The 25940-nt window shown below is 38.3% G+C and overlaps 1 protein-coding gene across 22 annotated transcripts in view; it reads right to left on the bottom strand.

Annotated features, from left to right (window-relative positions):
- Positions 1 to 25940, bottom strand: part of LMBR1 (limb development membrane protein 1) — a 242939-nt gene that overhangs the window by 95717 nt on the left and 121282 nt on the right. For all 22 annotated transcript variants that reach the window (XR_013524121.1, XR_013524115.1, XR_004728109.3 and 19 more), the window contains 4 exons: positions 23279 to 23405; positions 22721 to 22789; positions 21750 to 21814; positions 16748 to 16820 (listed from right to left, as the gene is read on the bottom strand). Coding sequence is in view for 16 of the 22 variants with exons in the window: in XM_078343354.1 (XP_078199480.1) it covers positions 16748 to 16820; positions 21750 to 21814; positions 22721 to 22789; positions 23279 to 23405 (334 nt within the window). In the remaining 6 variants the exon portion in view is untranslated. The remainder of the gene's footprint in view (positions 1 to 16747; positions 16821 to 21749; positions 21815 to 22720; positions 22790 to 23278; positions 23406 to 25940) is intronic.

The raw sequence follows: 25940 nt of genomic DNA, 5'->3' as shown, positions 1-25940 counted from the left end.
AAGGACACACCATATCTGAGGTCACAACGCAAGTCTTAACACATTCAAAAAATTGAAATAATGTCGAGCATCTTCTCTGACCATAATGAAACAAAACTAAAAATCAACGAGAGGAATTTTGGAAACCATACAAGCACGTGGAAATTAAACAAACTGCTCCTGAATGACCAGTGTGTCAATGAAGAAACTAAGGGGAAAATTGAAAACTTTCTTAAAACAAATTATAATGGAAACACAACATACCAAAACCTAAGAAATACAGCAAAAGCAGTACTGAGAGGGAAGTTTACAGCTACAGGTGCCCACATGAAAAAAGAGAAAAAACTTCAAATAATCTAATGATGCATCTTAGAAAAGCAAGAGGAAACCAAACCCAAAATTAGTGAAAGAAATCATAAAGATCAAAGCAGAAATAAAATCGAAATGAAGAATACAAAAGATCAATGAAACAAAAAGTTGTTTTGAAAAGTTGACAAAACTTTAGCCAGACCAAGAAAAGGTAAGATCCAAATAAAAGTAGAGATGAAAAAGGAGACAGTACAACTGATATCACAGAAATTCAAAGGATCATTAGTAGTTACTATGAGTAATTCCATGCCAACCCACTGGAATGTCTAGAAAAAAATGGACAAATTCCTAGACACATACAACCTACAAAGATTGAACCAGGAAGAAATCCAAAGCCTAAACAGACCAATAATAAGTAACAAGATCAAAGCTGTAATAAAAAGTCTCCCAATAAAGAAGCCCAGGACTTGATGGCTTCACTGCTGAAGTCTACCAAATATTTAAAACAGAACTAATACCAATCCTATTCAAACTAATCTGAAAAACATAGGAAGAGGAAATACTTCCTAACTCATTTTATGGGGTCATTATTACCCTGATACCAAGACACATCAAAAAAAGAAAACTACAGGCCAACATCTCTGATGAATATTGATGCAAAGATCATCAACCAAATACTAGCAAACCAAATTCAACAACACATTAAAAAGATCCTTCATGATGATGAGATTTTCCAGCAGGCCAACAATGACATCAAGGGACTAAAAGTACTGCCATCCACAAGCTGACTTAAACAGGAAGACTGGTGCTCTTTCTCTTTTTTATGTAACTTTGGAACTTCTGCTTATTGTAATTTGCTCTTCATTTCTTCTTTCCAGGCTAGTGAAACTTTTATCCTTTCTCCTCCATGTTAATTTGGTAGTTCAATGGTTACTTTCCCATTTTTAATACTCAGACATGCTTTTCATTATAATAGCAGCATCACACAATACCAGCCTCCACAGGGATGCTTTTTTGAGTAACTTACCCCACGCCAAGGTGAAGTTCTCATAACGCTTTAATCATTCTCTCACTGCTTCCCACCCATGCCCTCAACTCCTGGATCTTGCTGAGATTGTTTTAAAAATATTTAGCTCAAGACTATTGCCAAATTCTTCCTTCAATATGGAAGTTAGAACAGTGCTTGGCACAAATTAGATAATATACAGGTGAAAAATGAACAAAGGAATGACATCTTTCGGAATATATGAACCTTTTTCTTTCTTTCTTTTTAAGAGACAGGGTCTCACTTTATTTTACTGCCCAGGTTAGACTCGCACTCCTGGGCTCAGGCTTATACTCCCACCTCCCGAGTAGCTGGGACTGTGGGTGCATGCCACCACACTCAGCTGAGTTTTTAACTGCAGTCTTTATTCCTCCCTTACCACTATAGGTACTATTCAGCAACCATAGCAGGTCGCAAATGGGAAACTTGTTCATCTCTGTCTTCTCTGTCTGGAATCTATGTGAAAGTATGTCAGGGCTTTTTCTTTTTCCATCATTCCTGGAATTCAGGAAACTTACATATTAAATCCAGATCTTTTTATTTTCTATGGAATAACCTTGCCTAGGACTCTGCGGCCTTTTAACCTGAACTCAAATCTTTCTTCAGCTCATTTATATTTTCTTCTATTTTTTATTTATCTATTTTTTTCTACTTGTTCTTTTTTCTCCTCCTAGATGCCAATTATTTCCATTCAGTATCTTAGCTCTGCCGCCCACATCTACTGTTTCATTCAGTTTCCTTCTCTTTGCACTTTTGGTGTGTGATACAAAATAGTTCTTCCTCTTGATTCTGCCAGATGATTAACTCAATCTTCAAAGGACTATGTTAGTTTCCTGTTGCTGCTGCAACGAATACCATCAAGTTCTGGCTTAAAGCAACAGCTCTGGAAATGAGAAGTCCTAAAACCAAGGTGCTAGCAGGACTGTGATCCTTCTGGAGACTCTAGGGGAGAAACCCTTCCTTGTCTTTTCCAGCCCCTGGGGCCACCTGCATTATTTGGGTCATGGTCCCTTCCTTGCATCACTCCAACCTCTTCTTCCATTACTAATGTCTCCTTTCTCTGACCATCTCAGTCTTCACTTACACTAACACTTGTGATGACACGGGGCCCACTACATAATCCAGGATAATCTCAAGATCCTTAACTTCATCCCACATGCAAAGTCCCTTTTGCCATGTAAAGTAACATATTCACAAATTCTGGAGATTAGGACTTGGACATTAGGAAACCATTATTCTGACTATCACAAGGACTATTTCTTTTTTTATTTATCAATTAAGCTTTTCATTTTTTTCAAGTTCTCGGCATCAGTCTTTTTCTGTTCTAATGACATTTCCTCGGACGTTCTTATTACTTTTGAGGATTAGGTATGTCTCTCCCATTAATTGTTAACTTAAGTGGAAACCACTTGTTCTAGATAATTATCTTGGTCTTCCTCACTCAAGCTTCAACAACTGGTACTTTTTCTCTATCCACTGCTGTTGGTCCCTTCATCTCTAATCATATCAGACACTCTCCCAAACAGTGACAAACCAGCAGTTCCTATTCCTAGGGACTAGGGACCCACTGGCCAGAAAAACTCATTTAGAAGGAGGAAGCCTCACTGGGTCTGTCTAGGTGCAAAGTGTGGTCCTTTCTCAAACGGAAAGACTGAAAATAGAATTCGGCCCAACAACACAAGGCCAGCAAGTTCAGACAAACCTTTGCAACACAAGGGCAAATGCGATCTCACTAAGGGAATTCAAAGTCCTCTTTTTCTAAGCCTCTTCAGGCAATCACAAAACTCCAGTCTTATCCCAGGTTTCTAGGAGAAGTTAATCCCATCCCTTTTGTATTTCCTTGCTCACTTCTGCCCATCACTGAAGAGACAGCAATCGAGTACCCTCTCCTTTGAAGAACCTGAGGTCTCAAATCCAACTGAAATGTTATACGGTATTTTCAGAGCTCATGAGTTTAATCATTTTACTTGTTAATATATAATGGATATATTTATGACAGAAGGGATAAAGCTAGTACAGAAATATCCAGGTAATGTGACAAAAGCTACTAAATTTTGATTACAAAATTAGTTTTGAGTTTCTGGCAGCCAAAGCAAAGGGGGAAGTAATTAAGTTACAGAATGAATGGGCATTTCCATACAATGTGATTTACAGAAAGACAGCATGGTTCTGTAAGATTTTCAGGGGGCTCTGAATCAAAGTTTAAACTGGATAATAGTATTAGTAATAAATAATTTTACTTTTATCTACATTCTTTATAATTTAAATTGTGTATATGTAATTAATGCTCATTTAACTTCTATATCTCATTAAATAGAAGTATAATTCCAAACCACATTCATTCCCCATTCATGCAAAGATGTATTATTCTGGTAACCAGTTGAAGGCTAGAAAAAAATTATCTCATAAGTATTCAGTATTCCTGCTGCCAATTTCAAATTAAGTGAAAAGACATAAATGCCTACTTTGTGGGTATGTTTACAGAGCTCAATAGAAATGTCTAGACCACTCAATGTATGATTTTTAAAGGAAAATAACTAAAATGGCATTTCTGAAATGCTGTGCTTCTATCTGCCCGTGATACAACACTAGGCACAAATAGGTAATTAATATGTATTGACTGACTTGCATATAAAAATCAAAACTACATTCTTGTTGTCCTCAAATAAATTATATCTTTATTAAATGACTAGATTCATCTGGAATGACACATTATTCAAGGACAAGACCACCCTTTATTATAAGGTAATAGAGCAATACCTAAGGGAGAAATGTAAGCTTTTGTGAGTAGAATATTTCATTATAAGTGACCAGAAGAAAACAATGACTACTATAAAAAACTATGACAAAAACCCTAGAAGGAAATCTAGGCAAAACTATCCAGGACATAGGAGTAGGCAAGGACTTCATGAACAAAACACCAAAAGCATTGGCAACAAAAGCCAAAATAGACAAATGGGACCTAATCAAACTCCACAGCTTCTGCACGGCAAAAGAAACAGTCACTAGAGTGGATCGGCAACCAACAGAATGGGAAAAAATTTTTGCAGTGTACCCATCTGACAAAGGGCTGATATCCAGAATTTACAAAGAACTCAAACAGATTTACAGGAAAAAAACAAACAAGCCCATTCAAAAGTGGGCAAAGGATATGAACAGATACTTTACGAAAGAAAACATATATGAGGCCAACAATCATATGAAAAAATGCTCATCGTCACTGGTCATCAGAGAGATGCAAATCAAAACCATGTTGAGATACCATCTCATGCCAGTTAGAATGGCGATCATTAAAAAATCTGGAGACAACAGATGCTGGAGAGGATGTGGAGAAAAAGGAACACTTTTACACTGTTGGTGGGAGTGTAAATTAGTTCAACCATTGTGAAAGACAGTGTGGCGATTCCTCAAGCCCTTAGAAATAGAAATTCCATTTGACCCAGTAATCCCATTACTGGGTATATATCCAAAAGTCTGTAAATCGTTCTACTATAAGGACACATGTACACGAATGTTCATTGCAGCACTGTTTACAATAGCAAAGACCTGGAATCAACCCAAATGCCCATTGATAATAGACTGGATTGGGAAAATGTGGCACATATACACCATGGAATATTATGCAGCAATCAGAAATGATGAGTTTGTGTCGTTTGTAGGGACATGGATGAATCTGGAGAACATCATCCTCAGCAAACTGACACAAGAACAGAAAATGAAACACCGCATATTCTCACTCATAGGTGGGTGATGAAAAATGAGAACACATGGACACAGAAAGGGGAGTACTAAACACTGGGGTCTATTGGGGGGAAAAGGGGAGGGCCAGTGGGAGGGGGAGGTGGGGAGGGATAGCCTGGGGAGAAACGCCAAATGTGGGTGAAGGGGAGAAGAAAAGCAAAGCACACTGCCATCTGTGTACCTACGCAACTGTCTTGCATGCTCTGCTCATGTACCCCAAAACCTAAAATCCAATAAAAATTTAAAAAAAAATAAAAATAAAAATAAATAAATAAATAAAAGGTAGTTGCCTTATAGGGGTGGGGTGGGGGTAATATAATTTTGCTAAGACCACAATGTTGTGAGAAACAAACCCGAGCCATGAGGAGAGGCTTTGGAGGATGCACCACTGAGTGGGGAGAGGAGAGAGAGATGCCGGAGTTGTGAGAGAAAAAGACTTCTTAGTAGCAGAGTCTTCAGCTTCAAATGTCCCGGTTGACACCACCTTAGATTGTAGACACTGACCAGTGGAGCCTGTGTGAATTCCTGATCACTAAATCAAGAGTTCAAAACAAGTGGTGTTTTGAGGTCAGGAGATCAAGATCATCCTGGCCAACATGGTGAAACCCCGTCTCTACTAAAAATACAAAAATTAACCAGGCATGGTGGCATGTGCCTGTACTGCCAGCTACTCAGGAGGCTGAGGCAGGAGAATTGCTTAAAACTGGGAGGCGGAGGTTGCAGTGAGCCAAGATGGCACCGTTGCACTCCAGCCCGGGTGAAAGAGCCAGACTCTGTCTCAATAAACAAACAAATAAAGTGATTGTTTTAAGCCACTAGTGTGCATGACAGTTTAGCCTTTTTTTCATCTGCCATTCCAATTTCCTTGAACCACGAGTCTTGCCTGTCCAACAGAGAAAAAAAAATAAAGTTTTAAAAATAATGAAACCAGGTATTTAAAAACAGGAATGAGACTGAATAACCAAAAGTGACCAAGGACACAGAATAAGTCTTCATTGTCTCTCTAAACCTCTAAGCAGAAAAGGGGGCTCAATAGAACACATGTGAGGAGTTACTGGAAAAATAAAAAGTCATTTGTATTTATATCCCAAGGGAACTTTTTCAAAAATAAAATCTTATTGTTTCTACACCCTGAAAAAAAAAAAAAAAAAGAAATAGAAATTCCATTTGACCCAGCAATCCCATTACTGGGTATATATCCAAAAGACTATAAATCATTCTACTATAAGGACACTTGTACACGAATGTTCATTGCAGCATTGTTTACAATAGCAAGGATCTGGAATCAACCAAAATGCCCATCAATAATAGACTGGATTGGAAAAATGTGGCACATATACACCATGGAATATTATGCAGCAATCAGAAATGATGAGTTTGTGTCGTTTGTAGGGACATGGATGAATCTGGAGAACATCATCCTCAGCAAACTGACACAAGAACAGAAAATGAAACACCGCATATTCTCACTCATAGGTGGGTGATGAAAAATGAGAACACATGGACACAGAAAGGGGAGTACTAAACACTGGGGTCTATTGGGGGGAAAAAGGGAGGGCCAGTGGGACAGGGAGGTGGGGAGGGATAGCCTGGGGAGAAATGCCAAATGTGGGTGAAGGGGAGAAGAAAAGCAAAGCACACTGCCATGTGTGTACCTACGCAACTGTCTTGCATGCTCTGCTCATGTACCCCAAAACCTAAAGTCCAATAAAAAAAAAAAAAACTATGACATGCTGCAAACAAATACTGAGGTATTATGAGGATGTAAGTTGCACCAAAAATTTTAAATTTCCTGAGGAACTGCATTATCATTACGTTATTTCCAAATGAATCTAAAATGTTCAGCGTCAGCATTGTCTAGTCCATAAGTCAAATTGGTAGACAAAACCTGTTTAGACAAGCCATGAAAAATAAAAAGGGATTCTCCAAGAAAACCACAAAGCAGCTCATTTAAGGTCAACTTAATGGTATTATTCTGTTTTTCTTCCAGCCCCAACATAAGATTTCACTACCTCAAAGGAAATTGTAAGAGTATCTGTTTGTATTCCCCTTAGGTGATTGGCAGTTCAACACCAATTAGTTCAAAATTACACTGTTACTAACATGCAATAAAACAACACCTTTCATCTTTCTTACATAGGTAAGAATACCTTCCGAGCCAATAACTTTGATCAAATAAGTATTTTTGATCCTGCCCCACCCGTCTCTTTGGATTCAGGAAAACTAATAGCTGAAGGCAACTTTTCCCAGCTTTATTCTTAAGCTGAAAAACTAGTGTGGTATTAAAAATATTTCGCTTCCAAGATAACCAGAATTCCCCAAAGTCCAGTATTTATTCAGTAACTAAGCTGTCCTTATAACTTTCTTACTACATAAGATAGCCTACATATAAAAGGGGAGATACTAAGTATTTATTTTTAAAATATAAAATGTTTTTTTTTTTTTTGAGACGGAGTTTCGCTCTTTTGTTACCCAGGCTGGAGTGCAATGGCGCGATCTCGGCTCACCACAACCTCCGCCTCCTGGGTTCAGGCAATTCTCCTGCCTCAGCCTCCTGAGTGGCTAGGATTACAGGCACGCGCCACCGTGCCCAGCTAATTTTTTGTAATTTTTAGTAGAGACGGGGTTTCACCATGTTGACCAGGATGGTCTCAATCTGCCAACCTCGTGATCCACCCGCCTCAGCCTCCCAAAGTGCTGGGATTACAGGCTTGAGCCACCGCGCCTGGACAAAATGTATTTTTAAAAACAAATATAAATTTCCAATTAGATATGCAAGCCCTTCATATAACTGATGCAATACAATTATCTTCCTAAACAATTCAATGTCCCAAACTTAATCTCCTAATGAATACTACTTGGCAGTACATAACTCTAGCATAAACAGATGTTACATTTAACTTTTAATTTAGCATATAACCAAAAAAAGTTTGATTAGAAAATAGTATCCAAGCAGCTCTTTAAAAATTTGATTATACTTATTACTTTAAGTATGACCAAAGTGATCTCTGTCGCCAAGAATGTGAGGTCACTCAAATACTATAAATTATTTCTAATCACTTACACAAACAACGTTGTTAAAGCCCAAAGCTCCTAATAATTCACAGAGCAAACAGTTTCCATCTCTCTAAGCAAACACTACTTACTGTATACCACAGAGCCAATGCTGATGAGGCAAACTCCAGAAAGCATTTGGAAACTGAAGCCAGGACATTCCAACCTCTCATGTATCTATTTCAGCATGGACTAACACTGTTACTATCTACGAAGAAGACAGACAGCGCATACACTCAGAACGCTGTCTCTCTGTTCCACTTGTAATGCTATACTTACTAAAAAATAGTCTCTTTTTACTTGTGGCATATCCACAAAAATATGGCTATTGACCCAGTAATGTGAGACTTTTGAAATTCAACACAATTGTGAAAATGCAAATATACTTTCATTATTAATGACTGCAAGATAGAAATTATTAATCAACTTTAGGAACATTATATAATGCTATGTACAATTAAAATAATGATTTGGCTTTTCTTCTACTTTAGATATAAGCTACTAGATTTAAACTAGATCAGATGTTAAGATAATTTTTTAACCTTTATGTTTATATAAGATACTATTAGGAATACTGTCATCTATCTAGGTTGTAGTTAAGAAAGTAGCTCGGGTATATTAAATTCATCTTCCATTACACAAATTTGGATTTTTTTTTTTTTTTTTTTTTTTAGGCAGAGTCTTGCTCTATTGCCCAGGCTGAAGTACTCTGGCATGATCTTGGTTCCCTGCAACCTCTGCTGCCTGGGTTCAAGCGATTCTCCTGCATCAGCCTCCTGGGTAGCTGGGATTACAGGTATCCACCACCATGCCCAGCTAATTTTTATATTTTTAGCAGAGATGGGGTTTCACCATGTTGGCCAGACTGGTCTCAAACTGCTGACCTCAGGTGATCTGCCCACCTCGGCCTCCCAAAGTGCTGGGATTATAGGCATGAGCCACTGTGCCCAGCCAATATGGATCATTTTTATAGAACAATTCTCTGTCTCTAGATTTCATAAAACATGATATTTAACTCATTCTATAGTTTATTATTCCAAAGTGCTCCTCATTTACTGATTTTATATAAGCATATATCTCTTGCAGTCACCTCATCTCATTTTGCAAAAAAAATAATTTCTTTGGGCCACATTTTATTGTCATAAATTGTGATGAAAGGGCCCGAGAAGCTGAATAAATTACAAGAAACCTCTGACTATTTCAGATCCTTGGACACAAATATTTTTTGATTATATTTGATCCCTTTCACGCTAATCCCAGACATTTCTCACAGTGGCCCAGAGTCTGATAAATTCAAAATATTCTCCCTTCAGTGATGTAACTAACAGCAAGTAGTATCTGTAGGACTGTCATTAACAGAACCTAGAAGAATGCCTAGAGAAAGGCAAGATAAAAGTAATTTAGAGGACATAAGAAAATCTGATGTGAGCTTCCATATATCATTAAGTGTGTTATATGAAAGAATGTAATGACCAAATGAGCATATCACCTTGCCAGTGCTAACTGGAAATGCCTCTGACTGAATGCTACTCTACATAGTCTAAAAAGACCGCCATAAATACCACCCGAAACCTTGGCACCTTCCTAAAATTCCCTGACAAATTCACCTCGGTTACAGACAGGAAGATGCAAGGACTGACGATGACACTAAGTGCTTTTGACAGGTCACAAGTTCCATGAAACGGTTGTATAAGACAGGTCTTGTTTTTTTCAATCTCTTTATTTTTATTTTTCAGGATAAAAAGATCTTGCAATTTGATACCCAGCAAAAGTGAAACAACTATATTATCTGTGCTCTTAAGAGTAATCAAGGACTTTTTAAAAAGACTGGAATCAAGCAGGAAAGTAACTGCTACAAAAAGTGACACACTAATTTTTTATCACGAAGATGAAGATAGTATCTAAAACAATTGAGTTGAAAATTAAGTTCAAAGATGACAAGATTTTAAAATAAATTGAAAGAACTCTAGAGGTTTTGAACTTAAACAACAAAAAATAATTTATATTCATTATGGTACTACTTCTAAGGTTACCCAGTACACCCATAGGCTATACACACACGGAAGCTAATTATTTCAATTAATGCTGCTGCATTACTTAAACATTTAAACATGTTGAGAGAGAGAGAGAGAGAGAGAGGAGTGTGTGTGTGTGTGTGTGTGTGTGTGTGTGTGTGTCCTCAATGCTGGGAAGGAATTACAAAAGGTTTTCTCCCACAGTTACTGTAATGGGACTTTCTGTTTGGCTTCTCTTTAGGGGTCTTGGAGTAGAAACGGTGTTTGATGACTCATTTTCATAGCCATAACAGGAAGGGGAAAACCACCTTATTTCTGCCCCTTCACTAACACTCCAGTGCATATGGTCCTCCTGCCTCTCAACCTTGGTATGTCCTTAGCAGTCTCCACTATGGGCCTTCCTAAGAAATTTCTCCAAGTGATTCTGTCTTGTCCTGTCACCACATTTTGCTTCCTCTTCCTTCTTCACTTCTATGGTAAAATGACAACTCTCCATCATGTGCATTTTTCATCTATTAATTTGCTAATGAGACAAATTTACTACACATCCACCACATGTCTAGCAATATTATGGAAGCAGGGTACAGAGGGAAGGAAAAACTAACAAAAATCCCTGCTCCAGCCAGGTGCAGTGGCTCACACTTGTAATTTTAACACTTTGGGAGGCCAAGGCTGGCAGATTGATTAAGCCCAGGAGTTGGAGACCAGCCTGGGCAACTCAGCAAAACCCCATCTCTACAGAAAATACAAACATTAGCTGGGCATGGTGGTGGGCACCTGTAGTCTTAGCTACTGAGGAGGCTGAGCAGGGAGGATCACCTTAGCCTGGGAGGTGGAGGCTGCAGCGAGCCATGATAGTGCCATTGCACTCCAGCCTGGGTGACAGAGTGAAACCCTGTCTCAATTAATGTAATTAAATAAATAAACCCCTGGAGTTTATGTTCTAGTGTGGAGAGACAGGCAATATACAAAAAGACTTAACATGTGAGATAGTGAAAAATGCTATAGAGAAAAATAACACAGGAAAGGGGAAACGTAGTGGAAGGTAGGGCTTAGTGACATCCAATCGATATCCACAAGGCTCACTCCAGAGTGTGGGAAAGCTCCACGAAAGGGTACTCAGGTAAAGACCCGAAAGGGAGAAGGCGGAGGGAAATACAACAAAAATGCCCCAAGGGAAGGGGCTCAGTAGGGGGAAGAGCAAAGAGACAGCAGGCATCAGACATGGGGCAGGAATGAGCAGCCACTGCAAGGACCCTTGCTGTTATCCAGACTCAAACAGAAAGCATCATCTGAGGACTTGGAGCAAGTGGGAAGATCTGACTCACATTTTCAAAGACTCTCTCTGACTCGCAAGGCCCAAGACAGATATGAATGGAAGCCACTAGGAAACTCCCGCAAAAGTCTCTCCAAGGGGGGACTGTTGCCCAAACCAGGGTGGTGGCAGCACGGGTGGTGAGGCCTGGTCAGATTCTGGGGCTACTCCGGAGTTGGAGCTTTGCAGAAGGATTCCATATGGTAATTAAGAGAAAGAGACTCCAAGGATTTGGCCTGAATACCTAGAAGAATGATTTGTCACCTGTACAGATGGGTTGATGGCAAAAGAAGCAAAATCTAGGAGTAAGATCTTGAGTTTATTTTGGACATATGTTTAAGATGCCTATTGGACATCCAAATGAAAACATCTAACAGATAGTTAGATCTTTAATTTCAAAGAGTAGAGGTCAGCAGCTTATAGGTGGTATTTAAAGCCATGAAATGCCACGGGAGTAAAAGCAAACAGAATTTTAAAGATGGAGACACAAGACTTTCCAGAGGAAGAAGTTATAGACACAGAAAAGCCAGCGAAGTGGACGGAGAAAAAGCAGCCCATTAACTAAAAGGAACAGGAAAGTATGGTGAACTGAAAACCAAGTGGAATAAAAGAGATTTCGAGGAGGAAAGAGAGTAAGATAAAAACTATGAAGTCACAGACCAACTTGACCATGGCATTTTCATGGAACAATGGAAGCAAGAGTGAGTTTCAAAACAAAATGTGATACTTAGAATCAAAACCTGTGAGCACACAACTCATGTGAGCTTTGCCATAAAGAGCAAAGGAATGGGTGGTAAGCTGGGAGGGATAGGGTAAAGGCAGGTTCCTTCCCCCGTCTCTTCCTGGGAAAATTAGAGCTTATCTTTATGCTGATGTAAAGGATCCAGGTGGGGAAAAATTGGATCATGAGACAGAGAGAGAGAGAGAGAGAGAGAGAGACAGAAACAGAACGAGAAAGAGAGAGACAGAGAAAGAGAACTGCTAGATTGTGTCCTTAAATCCGTGAGAAGAGGAATCCAGGGCACCAGGGGAGGGCTGGCATTAGCCAGGCACACAGACAATTCAGCCACAGCATCAAGGGAAAGAGCAACAGACATGAGGGGAGCTGCAGGAAGGGGGGTTGGCATGAAGGAAAAAGCTTGTGAAAATTCTCTTATGATTGTTTCCATTTTCTTAAGAAAATAGAAAACAAGGTCACCAATGGAGAGTAAGGATGGTGGAGATCTGAGGAAAGAAGACAGAACAAAGTCATCTGGGAGAATGTAAAGTTAATTGAAGATACTGGTCACACATAAAGGAAGGCCAGGCAGGAGGGTCAGTCAGCCACCCAGGAGTGAGAGCACAGAACAGGCAAAGGCAAGCAGAACGAAGGCTCTGGGTTTGCTGGATCCAGAACAATACAGTGAGACCACGGGAGGGAGCTAAGAGTGTTTTCAGGGGACTGATTCCAGCCACAGCCCAGGAATGTGAACTGTGCAAGGAAGTCGGAGGATGGGGAAATGATGGGGTGAGAAAAGGTGTTAGGATCAGGGCATGCTAAATCTCCACACTGAATAACTGCAGGAATTGGGAGGACTAGAAGAAATGATGTGGAAAAAGAAGAAGTAGTAGGTGGATAGGATGCTTGACTGTAAGATTATGCAAAAGAACTCGAGTGGGTTATGTCACAGGCACGGGCGGGTGAGGCAGGCTACCACAGGGACAGGCAAGGAGTGTCCCAGAGTGATGGGAAAGACACACGCACAGACACCAAAAAACCATGAAAAAGGCACAGAATCAGAAAAGGATTAGAAACCAGGGGCAAAAATCCTCTAGAGGGAAGCAGAAAAGGCCTGGGAGGTGAGCAAACGACAGGAACTGGCGATGCTCTGATGGCATGAGATTCACAGCGCTGGAGAGCAGTAACAGGAATGGGAGGGCACCTACTCCAGCTCCAGGACCAGCAAATGATGGATGTGGGGAGAAGTGAGCCCTCCCATGAGCGGGTGGCAGGAATGCATGCCAAGTTTCTTTGAGCAAGAAAATGGCAGTTGAAGATACAGGGGTTTTGTTTGTGAGTTAACCCTCTGTTCCAAACAGCACAAGCAGAAAGTTTCAGGAGCTAGAGGAAAGTGGAAAATGAGGTCAGAAATGGGATGTATAGAGACATGGGGGCAGTCCAGGGTGCAAGGAACCTGGATGTTCTGGGCTCCATGTGCTGACCATGATAAAGAGAAGTGGTGGACAAAATGTACCCATTAGTGCAGAGGCCAGAGGGGAGGCTGCGTGCTGCAGGGCAGGAAGGGGAAGGCCGCCTGCCGGGATCACAGTGAGTTCTGTGGACATCTCTCTACTCCTGCCATGACAACAGGGATGTGAGGGAGGCAGTGTCTTAGCCAAACCACAGGTGCTCTGGCACTCCTTCCTGTCTCAGGAACACAGAACTCCTTCCTCTCTATACTTTTTTTTTAAGTAGTTAAGTACTAGATAAAAATCTATAAATTCTTGCCCTTTTTTCTCCTTCTTCAGTCACCTAGTCTATGATCTTGAGACTCAGAGTCTTAATTCATCTGCACAATATCTGGTGCGTAATTAAGATGTGCAATAAGCAAAAAAGGGAAGGAGAAAGGGTAGAGAGCAGCTGATAACAGAATGGCTTATTCAGGATACCAACTAACAGTATCACAGCACACAGCTTTGCTTGACTTTCTTAACATTCCATGAAACAATACTACTACTAACAAGAACAAAACCTCCCAATAACTTTATATCCACAGCACCATCAAGTGTCAAACAATTGAGAAGTCAGTCAGGCATTCTAACACAAAGCTGTATTGATTATTTTTAAAGCCAGGCATGAAAATTCAATTCCAGTAATACCATAACTACCACAATAACTCATGTTACTTTAAAAAAAATAGTAGTGTTATTTCTACAGTGAAGCACTTCCTTGGTGCTGGCTGCCATGTTTTTTTGCGTAACTGCACAACTGAGCTCAGAGTAAGCCACACTGACACCCCAAAGATTCCTGCGATGTGCACCACACATTCCAACACACACTAAAAAAGTGCCACTGGGACTCTGATGAATCAGCAATGGAATCTGTATTTTTTAAAAAGTCTTTTACCCTCTTTATTCTGGAATTCTTTTTAATAGCAAGAGTAAAAGAATAAAAACTTTACTTTTGTTTTATAATTTAAAATAGAAAGTAACAGTTCTAAACACAGACCTGCAGGAGTTCTGTGTTCCTGAGACAGGAACTCACTAGTCTTAATACTCGATTAAATCAAATCGGGGATGATTTCTCTTACTAACCTCCTATTTCTATTTTCTTAAGAAATGGTAAGTCATGATTTTTTTTTTTAGTTTTGCTTTCCTACACATATTTATAAGCATCCTCTACTGAAGCTCACAATTCTTAACCTGTAATAGTCAAAATGTCCATTTTGCCATAGAACTGTTTATGTTATAAACATAAATCATTTAGCTCTTTATTTTCCACCTGAAATAGTACACAGTGACTAACCAGCAGCAAGCAGCAAAATCATAATTATCCTAACATATCACTTAAGAGTTTCTTCGAGCCCCACGTCGGGTGCCAGGCCAGGCACAGTGGATCACACCCATAATCCCAGCACTTTGGGAGGCTGAGGCAGATGGATCATGAAGTCAGGAGTGCAAGACCAGCCTGGCCAATATGGTGAAACCCTGTTTCTACTGGTAAAAATACAAAAAAGTAGCCTGGCATGGTGGCACACACCTATAGTCCCAGCTACCTGGGAGGCTGAGGCAGAAGAATCACTTGAACCCAGAAGGCAGATGTTGCAGTGAGCCAAGATTGTGCCACTACACTCCAGCCTGGGTGACAGAGTGAGACTCCATCTCAAAAAAAAAAAAAAGAGTTTCACTGAAAAGATTTTAGACAATCTAGCAAACAGATCATAAACTGTCACGGCCTATCCAAATGATGTGCAAAAAGTTACATTTTGCATTAGTTACCATATCCTCCTCCGTCCTCTCCAGGTTCACTTCATCTCTTTTCTACAACATTTCTATGCTAGAGAGCTATGTTTACTGATTTGGGCTTGGCTTCATTTTCTAACATAATTAGCAAGGGTTTCCTTTTCAATTTCTTTATATATAATTAGCCACTTTTAAATTTGAGGAGCGAAAGGATTTAGAAAGATTCTAGAAAGACTTTTTTTAATTTTCCTGCTGTAGAAGGGAAAAGTGAGAAAAGCTGTATTTTGGGGTTTTCTTTTGTTTTGATGAAAGTGAATTCAAATTCTTCAATTCATGAGACACTACATTTTACCCTTCCTGGATGTGAGTCTCCTAATCTATGAAACAGAAATGGCATACACCTGAGGTTGAAACATTTCCACACTGCAGGCCGCAGCCTGACAAGTATTCTTTATAACTCAGGCATGTTTATCGCACAGCAGCATGACTATCCAAATAAGACACATTTATCATAATATTTACTGCTTTAAGGGAACTTCATAAAGCTGACATTGTTGACTAAAGTTTATAATCCTGAAATTAAGTAAGTCTAAACATCAAAGTAGTTTTAATTGTTAGAAGAATAAAATACATACGTAGTTCCAGTCTAAAAGCTTATCTGTATCAAACCATATAATGTTACTGACAAGAGTCCTCTAGAACAGATACAAACCTAAATTCTGAGATCTAAGAAAAAAGCTCTAAAATATTATCAACACTTCTGGGTTGATGATTTAGATTCACTATTTATAACTGAAGAAGGGAGGTATCTTTCTACCCATTTCTCAGTATTTCATAAACTGACCCTGCATTTTATATCTTCTCTTGAATTATAATTCTGAAATGCAGTTAGCTAGTATCTGATCTTGTTGGTGGGAGACTGGTTTTTCAACATTTGAATATTACTTAAGTAAAATTAAAGAAAATTTACCTACACTATGTCTTTTCTCTGTCAAACTATAGCATTGCCCTTTTCTTCACTGGTCCTTCAAAACCGATCAGTAATCAAAAATTAAACTTTAAAGTCACATGCTTACAACATAAATGCAGTTGGCAGTAGAGAGATGCCAAGGCCCTCAGTGGCCAAAGTCTGAGAAAGAATGGGCCTTCTTAGGTTACAGCTCATCTCAGCCAGGGCCTTCTATAAACCTCTCTTCACCAAAGAAGTTCTTTTGTTATTCTCAAGTGTCCTCCTCTTGTAACAAACAGCATAAGATACTGAGAGGTTTATATGTTTTCCCTTCAATTATCTATCTTTTGGAAATTAACAAGTTTTTACCCCAGTCTAAATATGTAGCATATACATACCATTTAGTCGTCTCTGGAGTGCTTCTTCCTCTAAGGTAATAATATAAATTTGTTCATCCAGGTCTTCAAGAATCTAAATTTAAAGATAAAACTACTCAATAATTCAACATTGCAAAACAGATGCTTATGAGACCATTTAGGCTACTTGGTCTATTAATTTCATTCAGATAATGTATTCATTCAAATTTCTAAGAATCCAAAATAAAAAAGCTACAACTATTTTACTCACAAATTAAGTATAAATACTTTAGTATATAGCCAAACACATCAAAAGTTACCACAAACCCTATATACATTTAAATTAGGTATTTTTGAAGTTTAAAGGATTAAGCTAAGGGACTCTGTTTTCTCAATGGCAAACACATGTATGAATTTTAGGGTTTTTTCTGCAACATTCTGAAATACAGCCTACGTGTATGAATTTTTTTTTTGAGACAGAGTCTCACTCTGTTGCCCAGGCTGGAGTACAGTGGTGCAATAATCTCAGCTCATTGCAACTTCCACCTCCTGGGTTCAAGCCATCCTTCCACCTCACCGTCTGTAGTAGCTGGGACTATAGACACGCATCACCATGCCTGGCTAATTTTCATATTTTTAGTAGAGATAGGGTTTCACCATGTTGACCAGGCTGGTCTCAAACTCCTGACCTCAGGTGATCCACCCGCCTCAGCTTCCCAAAGTGCTGGGATGACAGGTGTGAGCCACCATGCCCAGCCATGTATAATTTTAAACAGCCAAAAAGCTAACTACAGTAAATAGGTCATTAGGCCCAAGCCAATATTTTAGAGATAGAAGAAACAAAAACCCAGTCCAACATTCATTTTCTCATTTACATTTACCTACATAATGTCTAAATCAAGAAATCCATAAACTACATCAGTAACATGCAATACTTCCCATTTATATCATCTTTATGTACTAAGAATGCTCCAGGAATACTGAAGACTGGTATTATCAAAATCACCCAATAGACAGAAATCTAGAGAATTAGTATGTTTACATATAAACCAAGTCATACAACAGTAGTTTTTTTTAAAAAAAAGCATACTAATCATTTACCAATTGTATGGGATATTGTGTGCACTGTCAAAAAACCTAAAATTGATTAAATGCTAGTTTTGTTAACATCGCTATCTTTCTATGAGAGGATCCTTACTATCTTCCTAGCTGAAAGAAATCTAGAGCTGATATTAATGTTCCATATCATTCATATCCAAACTACTTATACTCAGCAAAAAAATAAATTGTGAGGAGCTAATGGACAAAAAGATGGAAACCATATATACATCTCCTTTCAAATTTTAAAGTATTTTCAGAAAACAGATTTTCAAAAAAATGCATTCCCTATCAGATGTCAAATTTATACAGCTTCTGTGAAATTGATTTAAAGTAATCCAATAATTCCCAGTCTTTCAACAAATCGTTAGGGTCCCCTATGGTCTCGCACTGAACTCATCATGGGTACACAGGCCAACTCTATCCTTGAGAAGCCTGACTTGGGAGGTGAGAACAAGTAAATATGAAAATAAAAATAAACAATAATAAACAAATACACAATGACAAAGAGTGACCATTCTATGAGGAAGAAAGGAAGAGGAAGAAAAGGGGAAGGGACACCTAAACGGCCAGCCAGCAAGCCCTCTCCAAGGAGGGAACATTTAGGCTAAAATGAGTGGCACGTGCTGGAATGTGTGCTACTCCCAAGGAGAAAGAGTGGTACATGGAGAGGATCCACTGGACGCAGTGGGTCAGGGGGGAGGAATCCTAGACGGAACTCATATGCCTGGGACCAGATCCTTGGGGGCCATGATCCGAAGTTCCTTTTCCTTCAACACTTCTCTTCACTTTCTACTATTTGGATCAGAATTGACAGTTTTTACTTAAGGTCTAACACATACAAAAGAATTTTCATCTTTCTTATGCAAATTGTCCAAGAATAACATCACTACAGGTATGTCTGAGTGTGAATGAGTGACTGATGTAGTTTAGATATTTGTCCCTTCCAAACCTCATGCTGAAATCTGATCCCCAATACTGGAGGTGAGACCCAGAGGGAGGTATTTGGGTCATGGGGTGGATCTCTCATGAATAATCAGTTTGGTGCTGTCCACACAGTAATAACTAAGTTCTTGCTGTATTTGTTCACAAGAGCAAGTTGTTTAAAAGAGTGTGCACCTCTCTCTCCTCCTCCTCCCCTCTCTCTTGCCATGTGATACAACTGCTCCTCGTTCACCTCTCGCCACAATTAAAAGCCTCCTGAAGCACTAGCCAAAGCAGATCCCAGTGCCATGTTTCTTGTACAGCCTACGGAACCATAAGCCAAATAAACCTCTTTTCTTCATAAACTACTCAGCCTCCGGTTTATAGCAATGCAAAATAGAGTAATGCAGTGACAATGTGAATAACACACATATATTTGTGTTAAGTGCTTACGAGCACCATCCTCCTTGATTTCTACAACAATCCTATGAAAAACAGACTGTTCAATCCCCATTTTATATTCCAAGAAACAGGGTTACCAAAGACATGTGTGTGCCTTCAAAGCCTACACTCACCCACTATGAGCTAATGCGGGCTTAAATATGAGTAAGACATAGTCCTTGACCTCAAACAACTTATATTCTAGTGTAGCAAACAGGATCAGATGAATTTAAAAAATAGAGAATTTCTCAAAGTCATAACGGTGGCTGAAATAAAATGTTACAAAAGTTCGGAGAAAGAAAAATTATTCCCAGATGGGAGAAAAGAGTTTTGGCCAGTTTTTGATGGTCGTAGCCATCACATTTAAGATATCTGACATCTTAAATTACCAAAAGAAAGAAAGGGATTTCAATCAGAGGAAACTGTAAGCAAAACACAGAAGTGGAGGGGTACAAAGTCCACTCTGCAAGAATGCAGTTTTACAGCTCTGGAGATTACAGCAGAATAGAACAGCAGACCAGAGCTTTGGCTCTGAAATCAGCCTCTTGGGTTCAAACTCTGCCCCATCTCATAGATCTCTGATCTTGGACAAGCTACTTAATCTTCCTGAAATGACATCAGATTAGCCATAAAATAAGAATACCACTATAATTTACATGTTTGTCATCAGGATAAAATGAAACTATGTGCATAAAATACAGTGTTTATTGCTACCATATATAATACACTCCATTACTCAATAAATAATCTTTATTATTGAATGTTACCCACAAGAAAAGCAATGATAAGACTTTGAGGACAGTGTTAATAAGAGACAAGTTAAGGAGAAAAACTAGCTTGGGGAAGGGAGCTAAGTAAGTAGTTTGGTTTTATACAGTTGAGTTTTCAGCTTCGTGGGCTATTCGATTATAGCACTTAAAATGTACTGTAATTTCTTTCCACTGTTTTTCCTCATTAGAATTAAGCATTTAAAAGTGATGCAGAAATGGCAGAGATGGTTAGGAGCAGAGCATTAATAGAACTTTTGACCAATGACAGAACTTCAAACATTTGCCTAGAGTTAAGAGTCAGGAAGCAGAAAAGGATAAAGAGGACCAAACAACAAACGAGAAACTAAATGAAAACAGTGTCACGGAACCTCTTTACAAGGGAGAGGAATTCCGAGACCTGACCGCGTGTGTGTGGTACACAAGTGTGTATACAACTTTTATACACTTTTTGTAAAATGTATCTATGTGTGTTTGTGTGTTTTTGAGATGGAGTCTTGCTCTGTCCAGGCTGGAGTGGTGCAATCATGGCTCACTGCAACCTCCACCTCCCAGGTTTGAGCAATTCTCCTGCCTCAGCCTCCTGAGTAGCTGGGACTACAGGCACGCACCACCATGCCCAGCTAATTTTTGTATTTTTAGTAGAGACGGGGTTTCACCATGTTAGCCAGAATGGTCTCGATCTCTTGACCTTGTGATCTGCCTGCCTCAGCCTCCCAAAGTGCTGGGATTATAGGCATGAGCCACCATGCCCAGCCATGTTTATGTATTTTTATAAATAAAAAATTAAACTTTATCTTTAAAAGAAAATTTAAATATTATGATTTTCACAATTAAGCATTTATTAAAAGAACGTCCACGATAACACTTCCTCAGTCTTTCCCTAAATGAATCACAACAAGGAAGACAAACATAACCATAATGATTTAATAAATATCACTCCTGAGACAGATGCAAAGAAAGGAGTTTAATTATTTGTCCTTGAAGAAGCAAGGCAAGGTTCAAAGATACATAGACAGTGGAGCTGATACTTGAGCTAGGTCTCAGGAGGCTGCTAGGTAGCTGGAGCAGGTACGAGACCTTGCAGGGAGACAGATTGCATAGAGCCTTTTTAGAGCACAGCACGTATGCTCCTGAGTTAGAGTGAGAGTAAACAGAAGGACAGCTACAGGAAAGGTTAGTGTGGACCAGGCTGTGAAAGGCTTTGCAAGAGGTAAGTAGTTTAGACTTCAGTTCACAGGCAATGAGCAACCACGAAAACAAGTTACACATTTCCTAGGTGCAGCTAAGAAATTATTTTTATATAATTAAATATCTGACAAAATGGAGACCAAAGAAAGCGACAAATCATTAGAATTACAACCAAAAAAACTAGTAAACAGCATTTCTAAGATTCAAGGTAAAGTATGGCTCAGTTAATCGCGACATAATATACAGACAAACTTTCAGAAATATAACCATTTTGTAAATCAAAGCATACTAAATTTTGAAACATAATAGAGGTACTTTTTGCTATTAGGCAATGGATACCTAAAATACCTGTAAATATTTATAAATTTTGTACTAAAATTTGAGAGACGACTTTTTACCTGTGTGCCTATAGTTAGTATTTTAAAAGCAAAACCAAATTTGGTTTCCAAAGATTGAAAATTTAACGTAAGTTCTATTTTTAAAAATTATGAAACAACAATTTGATAGATAAATGTACAAAAAATATTCTTTTATTTCTAAATGCTAGCTCACAATCTAAAAAAAATGCTCAAATGTAAACAGATTTATTTAATAAACAAAATGATATATAATTAAATACTTACTGTTGGCTTCACTAGCAACTGACCCATCACTGTGAACATACGGGAAAGGCCAACTGGTGTACACACTGCAGACATAAGATCACCAAAAGACAAAAAACTACATTAGAGAGCTTGGAGAGAAAAACAACTAGACCATAAAAATAAGACAAACTCAAAGATTATTCTAAGAACATTCTTCTTAAACATTGTTCATTTTAAGAACATTCTTCTCTCCAGTTGAGATTCTCAGTGTTTTGTCAGAGGACTCTTCACCTTCATCAATACAGAAGCTAGAGGGGCACGTGAGGAGGATAGGCATAAATAGTTATGAAAGACATGTGACGGCAAAGGCTTAGAATAATATTCAAGATTCTAGCAGTTGAAGAATAAATACTCGTGCTTAAATAAATTAAAGAAAAATGAGCAAAGAATCAGTTAAATTTCAAGTATTAATAGGACTGAGAAACAAGAATATCTAAAGCTGACAACCATAGTCTTAAGCCCTTTAAACTATATTTATCTATTTATAATACCCCTGAGATAGGCTGTGATGCTTCAAGTAAAAGAAAACAAACTTTCAAAAAGCCACAAACTCATCACACATAATTCTACCATTTCCATTAAAAAGCAGAATCTAGCATTGTGACGTGTGTGGGGTTGAGGGTAGGACATATGTTTATGAGTGTGCGCAGTTTGTGTGTCAGTGTATATACCTGTGTATGAGTGTGTGAGTGAGAGTGTGTGCATGTGTCTGTCTGTCCGTCCATCTCTCTCTACAACCCGGTAGAAGAGGCTTTCCTGAGAGAACAATAAAAGCACCTTATTATTTCAAAGTTTCCATTTATCAAAATTTATTTTGAATAAAAATAGTTAAGGCGAACTCAAAAAAATCTTCAAATAGTTAAAATATCTCATCAGAAAACTTCCTACAATTTTCCAGAATACAGGATAACTCTACTTTTCTATCAATATTAAGTCTGAAAAATACTTACAGAGAAGTAACAAACATCCCATCAATGAGATACAGGAATATAAATAGGGTAGATAGAACTCCCAGAGATCTATTTAAAAAAGTAAACATATTTTAATAAATCCAAAATGCTGCACATTAAGATACAGTCTGTCTATTTTACAATAAGATAGAGGCTGACTCACACCTCATGTAAACCTTGTAATTGCCTATTTGAGTTTATTAAACCATATGATGACTAAATTATACAATAAAAAGATCGAAAATAGAAAACCAAGAAGTAAGCCTTTAGCAAAACCTGTTTGGAGGGAGAAAAAAAGGTTCTATGGAATCTGAAGAACAAAAACCAATGAACAACAACAACAAAATCTGAAAAGCTACTTACTTGTTCTTTGCATATTAAAGAAATAAAACTTCATTCTTAAAGATATCTAAAGATTTCTTAATTCTGTAAATTAACATCAAACGTCTTTGTTAACCATACACAGAATTATTTAAATGTTTTTAAAACGGAATGTGTCGTTATATCCTAAACTATAGTTTTCATTGAAGAAACTGGTGAAAACAAGGACGTCCGTACCATATAAAGATTCCATGCTTGCTGCGTCATTGTCAATGAGAGCTGAAGCTACCCACACTATCCCAAGAATGAGTAATGCAAGAAGCAGCAGCATGACCAGAGTCTCTAAAATGCGGGCTCGGATTCCCTGAAAAATACAGCAGAAATAGAATTTTAGTATTTCACATCATTTCATGAACAATAAGGTTTCTGCCTATATGAAAGCATAAAATAATCCCTTGGAAGGAGAGGAAATTTATATTAACAGGAAAAAAACACTAATACTTATGGTTTATAGTGTTTAGACTGACTTTTCAAAATTACAAAAAATATTATTAAGCTTGGATAAAATACAAAAAAAAATTCTTCATAAAAAACATCTGCAGAACCATTTTAAACAATTAATTACTTTCCTAACACTTTCCACTAACAAAGCAGATTAATGAATTTCTATCCTTGATTCTAATCAAGGGAACAGAAGGCTAATTATGGCATACAGCCAAGGAGTTCACTGAGCACTGAACTGGGGGCACGCACTGCTCCGCGTTGCTGGAGAGCGCCGGCTCTCTCTAGCACGGACTCTGGCGCTCCTCACAGCCTCCGGAGCCCTCTACTGTGCCGCTGGAGAACTGTCCATTGTATTCCAACATTATAAACTATAGAGATACTGCTTTTACCAATTGTATATGATGCTTGTCTTCACATTATATAGAACTTCATGTATTCCATGAGGATGGAATATAATAATATAATCATTATGCACAATTTTGTTTTAAATGTAAAACAAATTCTGAACTCAGGACCAAACTGAAGGCTAGACTTTTAAAACTTAAAAATTGCAGGACAAGACAAAAAAAGAAACCTCTTTTTACTCCCCAAAAAGTCACCAAATAATTGAATCTGCAACCATAAGTTAAAGATTCATACTGATATTTTTTACTGCAATGAACTAACCTACAATTATCTAATACAACCAACAAAATTATAAATACATCCATATTTCTCAATAAATCATATAATCTCGTTCCACATTTTAAACAGTTTAAAGATATGAGTTATAGAATTCCAAAACATACATTTATTTCAATATTCTCCTAAGTATTCTCATTTATGAATTACAGGAATAGGTTACACTAAAATCACAGCACCCAGTTCTTCAAATTCAATAGAAAGGAGAGGAAATGTCCTAAAACCATGGAGAAGTATACCTAGCCCTAAATGATGACCTCTGAGGTGAAGTGGCTTTTTCTTACCAGTCCTTCAACAATATCGCAAACTTACCACAGGGCTGCACTTGGCAGGTTTAAAACACTTCCTCAAATCTGAGAGTCAGCTCACCTTAAGTGTTCACAGCATGGGAGGCCAGTGAACCAGAATGAATTAGGCTTGTATTTTAACACATGAGATCTCATAGTAAGTAGCTATTAATCACAGGAAATGAAATATGAATAGTCACAAAACTCACTACAACAAAACACACACTACTACTTTACTGAAGAGCCCTTTGAACTTCCACTTCACAACTTTCAAACTATTTAAGATACTGACATGGTTTGCCTGTGTCCCCAACCAAATCTCATCTTCGGTCGTAATCTCCATAATCCCCCCATGTCATGGGAAGGACCCAGGGGAGGTAACTGAATCATGGGGGCAGTTTCCCCCATGCTGTTCTCATGATAGTGAGTGAGTTCTCACAAGATCTGATGGTTTTATAAGTGTCTGGCATTTTCCCTGCTGCCACTCATTCTCTTGCCACCTTGTGGAGAGGTGCCTTCTGCCATGATTGTAAGTTTCCTGAGGCCTCCCCAGCCATGCCGAACTGTAAGTGAACTAAACCTCTTTTCTTTATAAATTACCCAGTCTCAGGTATTTCTTCATAGCAGCGTGAGACAGATTAACAGACTAATACAGATACCAAAACATTATTCACCACCTTTAACAATGATTTCTCTCTTCCTTTCTTCCTCCTTCCCTTCTTTTCTCTCTAAGCATTAATGCTTTTTATTACACATTAAATATTTTATGGAAACCCTATCAATAAACAGATAAAAGGAGATAAAATTATGTCTTGCATGTTTATGCAGATTTGCTCTAGTATCTGTGTTATACTCTCTCAATTCGGTCTTTCCCTGCCTCCAACCAGCCCCTAAGAAATATATGAACTAAAGAGTAGGGCTCCCAAAACAAATAATACATGCATTATACCTATTATGTCAACGAAACAGTGTAGCAGTGTCAGAAGTGTTACATATATGAACTACACAGTGGTGGCTCCTTGGAACCATTTAAAACCCACCGTCCAAAGAAGTTATAATTGTTATGTTAAATAATTATGACACTATAACAATAAGTACAATATAATTTTTATGATGATAATAAATGTTGGGAAACCACAAATCACCATAAAATTTATAGGCTTCCTCTGTTATTTTGGTAAGAACTATTTCTTAGCAATTAAACTTGTTTTCTTCAGATACGTGCCTATGTGCTGGGAGGCAATGCTCAATGGGTCTCTCACATTTCTATGCATCTCACAAGCAGAGGCAGGGACAGACCTTACTTGGAACTGTCTTCTTAAGGTTTGCACAGCAGACGGCCTTGGGATTTAGAGATAGCATATCTCTGAAGCAAAGGACAGGTTTGTTTACTGTCTAGTAGCACAATGTTCACCTCCAAGCAAAGG

Source organism: Callithrix jacchus, chromosome 11 (genome assembly GCF_049354715.1).
Source record: "Callithrix jacchus isolate 240 chromosome 11, calJac240_pri, whole genome shotgun sequence".
Taxonomy (NCBI): Eukaryota; Metazoa; Chordata; class Mammalia; order Primates; family Cebidae; genus Callithrix; species Callithrix jacchus.
Note: the sequence above shows the minus strand (reverse complement) of the source record. Positions and strands in the feature narration are given on the sequence as shown.